General features: G+C 47.2%; 1 protein-coding gene across 1 annotated transcript; it reads right to left on the bottom strand.

Annotated features, from left to right (window-relative positions):
* Nucleotides 1–8246, bottom strand: LOC128632954 (carcinoembryonic antigen-related cell adhesion molecule 1-like). Its single transcript, XM_053681222.1, is given in 3 exon segments — nucleotides 1–463; nucleotides 582–867; nucleotides 8151–8246. Coding segments are annotated over 3 exon segments (585 nt in total). The 3' UTR covers nucleotides 1–260.
* Nucleotides 8247–9087: the final 841 nt, after the last annotated feature.

Below are 9087 nucleotides of genomic sequence, written 5' to 3'. Positions count from 1 at the left end.
ACGGCTGAGACCCTCACCGCCCGATCGCCCTTCAACCCACACACACACGCACCCCCGCTCACCGATTGTCTTAAATAAATCTCCCATAACATTGAAACAGCCTTCTGTGTGTCTGTGCTCCGCCCACCGGTTGCTAAAATCCCTACACTAGTTATTTTTTGTTGCACAAGAATTCAACAACTAAACTATAACCCACCTAGTACAGTGATGCTGATGGATTCAGACATGGAGTGTCTCAAGGTCTGCTTGTTATGGGCGATTCAGGTGTAATTGCCACTTTGACTGATCTGAATGTTGCTCAATCAGAGCTCTTGGCCTATTTCACCAAGCTCTGTTCCATTCACAGCCCACTGAAACACAGCAGCAGGGTTGGACTCAGCTGAGCAGGTCAGTATGAGGTTTGACCCAGAGCTGTAAAAGGGTTCCACTGGATCTACTTCAACAGCAACATTTTCTGGACCATCTGCAATGGAACAGTCCATATTTAGTCAGCTTTAGAGCCATCATGGTCTTGTGCAGGCCAGGTATATCATGCATGTTTGTTGGATAAATCTCATGATTGTCAACAAGAGTTAACTCACAGTAAATGGTGAGGATCAATGGAGGACTAATTTCTTTGCTGAAGATGCTGGATGCTTCACATTGGTATAGGCCTGTGTCACCTCTGATCACACTAGTAACGGTCAGACTGCTGTTGTTGTCTGTTAGCTGAACTCGGTCCCCTGCTGTTACCTCAGGGCTGCCATTCAGCCAAATAAATGAAGGTGAGGAGCCAGACGCAGAGCAGACGAGACTCACAGTGCTGCTGAATTCAACCAGCTCTGTTTTACTTGGTACTACGGTAACATTGGAGGCTGGCCCTGGTGATTAAAAAGTTAAACGGGGCTCAGATACATGACACTACACATAAGACCTCAACACTAATGATCTATAAACAAGACATAAGTGTAATTACTGTACTATTAGCTCTCCTTTTTTAGATAAAAAAATCACTCTGCTCTGTTTCATTCAGTGGTAGCTGGTGATTTTTAAAATAGGGTCAAAATCAGCATGACAACAGTAGCAGTGTATGATATGTGTCACGGTTTCCCCTTTAAGCAGCGCGCTGGAGAGCATGTGGGCGCGCGTGCACGAGCAAGGTGTGCGAGCGCCCTCTCTACGTATATTGACAATCGTGACATCGGTTATTATGGACACATGGTTTTGTTATGTTTCTGTTATGTCTCCTCCCTGTTCTGACATTGGCTATTGTTTAACTCCTTTCGCCCCAACACTAGCGTTCATTCAGCCGGCGGAATGGAAAACGACTTATCGTACATTTTCAATTAGTATAAACAAATAAATTATTGTATCGCCGCAGTTCTGGTACAAGATTATTCAGGACACTTTTGGCTTTCTGTGTGTACAGTTTTTTGTCTGTGCACTTAACTGCTGGTGAGCAGGGGGATGGGAAAGGGGCGGAGTTTGAGCTCCCTGCTGGGCAAACAATTCACACCTCTCCACGAAAAGATTGAGACAAAGATAAATTGGAGAGCACGACTAAAGCTTTTTTGATAGTAAAACACCATCCCAAGATCGGACTTGTATAAACGTTTACTACCTTACATTACCTACATAGACGAAAATCCAGTTCGCTTGCGGTTTTATAAATCATGCACATTTCCATCGGTATAAATCAGTCCATCAGCTTTATTGAAGAAAACAAATACAATGCTCCATATTTAATCACAAATGTCCTCTTCAAAATGCAAAGTGTTTTGGTATCCCACCCCTATGGAAATTAGTAATTAGCCATAAACTGAACTGAGACACCATCTAAAAACGCTAATCTGCTTTGGCTATGCTGAACAACCCGCCTCCTAAATTTTGAGAAAATCAAACGCGTAATCAGCACAACCAAACCTTTTACGCGTGTGTCTTGAGTTTGTGTCAGCGGGTACAGGCCAATCAGCAAAGCGCTACAGGGCCATGCAGAGAAACGTTCAGGAAATGGCAGCTCCGCTCTAGCGGTCTTCCTGCAAAACTTTATACAGCAGGTTTTAACATGTTTGACAGTTTTTCTGATCGCTAGTTTTCTATTGGTTTTCGCTCAGCGTGCGATTTATCGGCGTGCTCCCGAAAAAGCCAGAATAAGTCTTCTGGAGCAGTTATTTCAGAGTGGCTCTTTTTTTTTTTCTATGTGAGGGTGCATGGTGGCTTAGTGGTTAGCAGGTTCGCCTCACACCACCAGGGTCGGGGTTCGATTCCTGCGGCTCTGTGTGTGCGGAGTTTGCACGTTCTCCCCGTGCTGCGGGGGTTTCCAACGGGTACTCCGGTTTCCTCCCCCAGTCCAAAGACATGCATGGTAGGCTGACTGGTGTGTCTAAATTGTCCATAGTGTATGAATGTGTGCCCTGCGATGGACTGGCACCCTGTCCAGGGTGTACACTGCCTTGTGCCGGATGTTCCCTGGGATAGGCTCCAGGTTCCCCCGCAACCCTGAAAAGGTTGTAAGCGGTTGAAGATGGATGGATGGAAGACTATGTGGATTGAGTTGAGGGGCTCTATCTACCCCCAAAGAAGTCTGAGGAGAGGGGTCACTCGTGTATCTAACATTTGAGCCATTCGGAGAGCAAGTGCTCATTCACTTAAATAGAGCAAGTGCTCTATTTTTAATAAACATTATATTTTATAAGTATGTTTCAGACTTTTTTGTGTGTGTGAAATTACACATTGTGTAACAGAGTTCATGCTACTGTCATTTGTTTTCATTTTGTGCCATTTGGAGAGGTTCGGTGCCTTTTGGAGACGTTTGGTGCCTGTTGGAGAGGTTATTTTGTGCCTTTTATAAAAAAAAAAAGTTTGCTATTTCTAGAAGTCTGCCATTTTTAAAGGCTTTGTGCCATTTTTATAAGCTTTGTGCTATTTAGAGAGGTTTTATGTCATTTGGAGACATTTGGTGCCATTTGAAGAGGTTTTGTGCCATTTTGGAGAGGTTTTAACCTGTGTTTGGATAACCTTACACACAATTTTAGTGGTTAGAGATAACTTCCTCTTATTTTGGGAGTTCATGGACAACTACTTGGGGCATCTTTGAGACCAGGAATGGGGTTGATATCAACATTTTCTCTGAAGATATAACATTTGTGTTAAAAGTAAAAAAAAAAAAATTACAATTAAAAAAAAATAATTCCGAATATATTGCCCCAGGTAGGCTAGGTAAAAGAAGAAATACTTGGAATAACTGCTAATTCTTAAAGTCTTAAATGTCTACTTTCATAGGCGCCATTAACCACTACTGTGGTGTGTGATATCACAAAATAAATCAATGCTGAAAACAGGTACCCAAAAAACAGACAAAAATGCCATTTTTTGGCTACCGGTAAAAGAGGTTAAGCGTGTGTCTAGATTGGTATCAGCCGTCAGCACTTATTCATGATTATGTTTGTATATAGACCACGCGCCTCCCAGCACACGGCGTGGAGTATTAGATAGATACACTACGTTAGATAGATTCGATTAGTTTAGATTCCATACGATAGTTAATCACAGTCGTAGTCTTAGTTATTTGTCCATGTTAGGTTTCATTGTTAGATTAGTTTATTTAGTCCACGCTGGTTTTCCGCTCCCAGTTCCTAGTCATAGTTTATGTTTCTTGTTTTGTATCTCGACCCTGTTTTTCATGACCATGACATTGATTCCTGACCTTTGATCGCCTGACCTTTGCATGTTTCTGGATTACGTTTTTGGATTACGATTTGGATTTACTTGCCTGTGTCTCTCTTCAATAAAACTGTTACACTGCATTTGCATCCGTCCTAATCTCCTTACATCACGAGATGCGATAGAATACTCCGCCTATCATGGATGCAGCAGGAGGACGAGAGAGACTTCTCGCTACGCAAACCATCCCCGTCTTGGATTCGATCCAGTTTCCACAAGAGACTTTCGTGGATCTCCCAGATTGGTTTGATGGGTTTTTTGGCTACCCCGACTATTTTCTGGTTGACTGCCAGACAAATTTTTTGAGCTTAACGGACACTAAGCCCAGCGAGAGGCAATGGATAAGGTTCATGGTGTCCCGGTTTTTTGGCCCAATTCACCATTGGGCGCAGCGTTTAGCAGCCATGGGATCCTGGGGACTGGAGAACAGTAAGCAGTTCATAGAACTATTTTTGAAGTAGTTTGGAGATCCAGGGCAGAGCTACAACCTGGATAAACTGTTGAAGGGAGTCAATGTGGCGAACAAGGCTGACCTGCCGTTCCACATGTATTATGAGTGGGTGGACCAGGTAGCATCGGCAGCTCCGCTTCAGGTTCCGGCCAGCGTGGTGCAGGTGGCACCAACCTGTATGGCTGAGGGCTGCTGGAAAGAGGCTCCCCTGCAGTGTCCTACATGCAAGAAGCTAGGTCTCCAGGAAGCATTTTTCTACTCAAAGGGATGCTTCAAGATCAGCTGGCATAAGCACAAACGGCTACACAAGAAAGCACCCACTGAGCTTCAGCTTCAGAGGACAACGTGGCAACCTCAGAGCTTGAAACTGAGATCCATGAGGTGGTCTCACCCATTGAGCCCCGGCCAGAGGCCCACGTGGCGACCTCAGAGCTCCAGATTGAGACCCACGAGGAGGTCTCAGCACCAGAGCTCCAGCCAGAGGTCAACAGGGCGACCTCGGAACCCAAGCTCCAACCTGAGACCCACGGAGGGGTCTCAGCTCCAGAGGTCCACTGTAATGCCCAGTTATTGTCCCAGGTGTCTGTTGACATGGACAGCCGAGCTCTGCTCACGTCTACGTCTGCTGGCATGACCAACCAAGTGTCTGTTGACACGGACAACCAAGCTCTGCTCACGTCTACATCTGATGACATGACCAACCAAGTGTCTGTTGACACGGACAACCAAGCTCTGCTCAAGTCCACGTCTACTGACATGACCAACCAAGTGTCTGTTGACACGGACAACCAAGCTCTGCTCACATCTACGTCTGCTGACATGACCAACCAAGTGTCTGTTGACACAGACAACCAAGCTCTGCTCACGTCTACATCTGCTGACATGACCAACCAAGTGTCTGTTGACACGGACAACCAAGCTCTGCTCACGTCCAAGACTGCTAACCTGACCAACCAAGTTATCTTCACGCCAGAGTCAGTAAATACGTTCAACCAAGTTCTGCTCACACCCGAGTTTGCTGAAACAAACAATCAAGCTTTGCTCATGTCCAAGTCAGCTGACATGATCAACCAAGTTATTCTCATGCCCGAATCTGCTGACACAGCCACCAAGTTCAGCCTGCAGGCTGAACTTGTACGTCACTCTGTTTGCCTGCTCCATCGAGGACGTCGCTCTGCCTTCCTGCTCTGCTGAGGATGTCGCTCTGCCTTCCTGCTATGCCGAGGACGTCACTCTGCCTTCCTGCTCCACTGAGGATGTTGCTCTGTTTGCCTGCTCTGCCGAGGATGTCGCTCTGCTTTTTTGTTCCACTAAGAATGCCGCACGGTCTCCTGGTTCAGCTGGGGACATTTTGCCCAGGGGGCCGGGACCGGCAATGGAGATGGATGTTTCATCCAAACATTCCTCCCGGAGCACCCTTGGGGGGGTTGTCACGGTTGCCCCTTTAAGCAGCATGCTGGAGAGCATGTGGGCACGTGTGCACAAGCAAGGAGAGAGCTTGTAGACCTCCCACTCGCTTGAGAGATGTCCGGGCCAGTAGAAGAGCTACCTTTAGAGTCAGAAGCTTCTCAGAGGCTGACTGTAAGGGCTCAAATGGGGCCCCTGACAGACCTTCCAAGACCACGGAAAGATCTCAGGAAGGTATACACGGCCTGCAGATGGGCCTCAGCATCTGACACCACACATGAACCTCGAAGTTAGAGGATGTTGCATGTTGCATGTTGCGAGGCCCCACAGAGCAACATGAACAGGGGCGTGTCTGGCCTAAACGACGGCCACGTAAACCCTGATTGTAGAAGGAGCCAACCCTGCTGAGAAACATTCTTGTAGGAACTCCAGGACTGTAGCTATTGTGCAGTTCACTGGGTCTAGCTGACATTCCTCACACCACAAAACAAAAAGCCGCCACTTGAGCGCATACAATTACCTTGTGGATGGTGCTCTAGCATTTAACATGGTCTCCACAACCTCAGTTGTGAGACTAGAATCTATGAACTGGTGCCCATCAGGGGCCAGACCCACAGTACCGTTGGGCAGGGAAATTATCTCTGAGAACCATATTCGAGCTGGCCAATAAGGTCCTACTAGCAGCAGACATAGACGGTCTTGGTGAACTCTCGCTAGAACTTGTGGGAGTAGAGCGATCAGGGGAAAAGCATATAGACGTGACCTCGTCCACGTGTGCACCATGGCGTCCAGCCCCAATGGTGCAGGAGGAGTGAGGGTGAACCACAGCGGGCAGTGTGTTGTCTTCTCGGAGGCAAACACATCCACTTCTGCTTGTTGGAAAATGGACTCCACCACATGTGGATGGAGCCTCCAACCCCTGGGCCTCAGCCCCTGCCTAGACAGGATGTCTTCCCCTACATTCCGGCTGCCCGGAATGTACATTGCACTCACTGACAAGAACTTTCCCTTTGCCCAGAGCAGGATTAGTTGTGCCTGCCTGAACAGGGGGCGTGAACGTAACTTTCCTGGTGGTTGATATATGAGACCACCGCTGTGTTGTCTGAAACAACTAGCACACGGTGACCTCTCAACTGAGGAAGAAAGAATTTCAGTGCTAGGAATATGGCCCGCATCTCTAGGCGATTTATTTGCCACTCCAGATGAGGGCCGATCCAAAGACCGTGAGCTGGGCAGCCATTTAAGACTGCACCTCAGCCCGTGAGGGATGCGTCTGTCATTACTGTCTTACAGTAAGGAGACGCCCCCAGAGTATGGCCCGAGGCTAGAAACTGCGGATACCTCCAAAAACTCAGAGCACGTAGGCATTGCCGCGTGACACTGATTACTCTCAGAGGTTTCATCCTCGGATGAAACCCCTGACTTTTCAACCACCACTGAAACAGTCTCATGTGCAATAGGCCCAATGGTATGACGTTGGTAGGATTGATCCTACGCGTGTTGGGGACAGAAACGCCCTCATCGTAGTAGAATCCGATATAACCCCTAGAATAGTTGTCCTCTGCACTGGAGAAAGCATACTTTTCTTGAGGTTCAACCTGAGCCCCAAGCTCCTCATGTGGGTGAGAACAACAGCTCAATGTTGAACTGCCTGTTCCCTGGAACGTGCTAGAATTAACCAGTCGTCCAGGTACTTTAGTACACGGATGCCCTGGAGTTGCAAGGGAGGCAGAGCAGCATCCATGCACTTTGTGAAGGTGCGAGGGGATAAAGCTAGCCTGACGGGAAGAACCCAAAATTGGTATGTGTTGTCTCCAAACGCAAACCTCAGTAACTTCCTGTGACTGGGCAATATTCCTATGTGGAAATATGCATCTTTCAGATCTATCGTCACAAACCAGTCCTCGAACTGAATCTGTGGCACGATAAGTTTGAGCGTTAACATCTTGAACCTGTATGTCCGAAGAGTACGGTTCAGATGACGCAGCTCTAAAATTGGCCGGATACTCCCATCTTTTTTGCGGACCAGGAAATAACGGCTGTAAAAACCTCCCTCCCTTAGGGAATGGGGTACATGTTCTATGGCCGCTTTGTCAAAAAGGGAACTTACTTCCTACGCTAACATTGGGCTCTGCTCTGTGCTGACAACTGTGGTGAGCACACCTCTGAATTTGGGGGTCGAGCTCTGAACTGGACCTGGTAACCCTTTTCTATGGTAGACAGAACCCATGGAGACACATGTGGCAGTAGTTTCCATGCTGCCAGATAGTCTTTCAGTGATGTTGGCTTTTCCACATTCTGTTGGAGGGAAAGCATCAGATTTCCATCACCCTGTGACAGCTCACTGACCAGAGAAGGCTGAAAATGTGGGATGGTCTTGGCCAGGGCAGGCCCTACAGTAGCACTGGGAGCTATCTTCCCTAACAACCTCATATCCCCTGATACGTACCTCCATGGCCCATCAGGACCGTTCCTTCCTTGCCAGCTTTGCTTTTATGATCATTCTTAGATCAGGCCTCTTAGCAGGCTGTGGCTGTGGCCGCCCGGTCCCCCTGGCTCTCTGCGGGGGAAGGCGGGCCACCACACTCACCTTCTGCGCCTCCCTCGCACTAGTGCTGGCCCGGACTCCACTCATGGATGGCCGGGCGAACTCCCTTCGGACGAGAAGAGAGCGAGCCGAGAGCATAGTTGCCTAATTGTGAAATGTTCACAATGCTGACAGTCAGACCCCTCGAGGGCTGCTGTCACATGCTCTAAGCCCAAACACTTCACACAGAAAGCGTGTCCGTCTCCTCCCGTGATGAGACGGGAGCAAGGCCTAACACACTTTCTGAAATCTTTCTCGCTCATTCTTTCCCTCTCTTTTCTTTTCTTTAAAAAAGGGATAGAAAAGTTGAGAGATTTTGAGAAAATATAGAGTAGAAATGAATGTTTGTCACACAAACAACAGATATGCAGTCTCGCTGAAGATAATAAGGCTGGTGGCGATGTTCACAGGTGCCATATATATATATATATATATATATATCATGCAACGCACTTAATTGCCACGTCACCTGATCAAGGCAGGCCTATAAGTAGAGGCATGATTTTACACAAGCTTCAGATACCGGTCACGCGAGCAAGGGTGCTTCCCATACTGTTATGCTAAATGCATTGTTGAAGTTCCCTTTGAAAGGGAACAGCATTGTTCTTCTAAACTCAACTCAAGTCAAAAACCACAATGGGTACCAAAGTGCTGCACATGGAGTTATAGAAATGATCACATACGTAAAGCCAAGAATAGAACAAGCATTTAAAACAGACAAAGACAAAATAAAAGAAATTGATAGACCATTTTATAATGCATTCATTAAAAGCTAGAGAAAGTAAATACATTTTAAGGCCCTCTGAAAAGACACTAGAGATGGAGATGGCCAACAGAAACTCGTCCCAAAGTCTAGGTGCTGCCACCGCAAAAGTTCTATCACCTTGAGATTTAAGGCGAGATCGAGGAACCGACAGACACAGCTGATCTCCACAACGAA

This window comes from Ictalurus punctatus, chromosome 1, assembly GCF_001660625.3.
Source record: "Ictalurus punctatus breed USDA103 chromosome 1, Coco_2.0, whole genome shotgun sequence".
Lineage (NCBI taxonomy): Eukaryota > Metazoa > Chordata > Actinopteri > Siluriformes > Ictaluridae > Ictalurus > Ictalurus punctatus.
The sequence above is the reverse complement of the archived record's forward strand: the minus strand, read 5'-3'. Positions and strand labels throughout refer to the sequence as shown.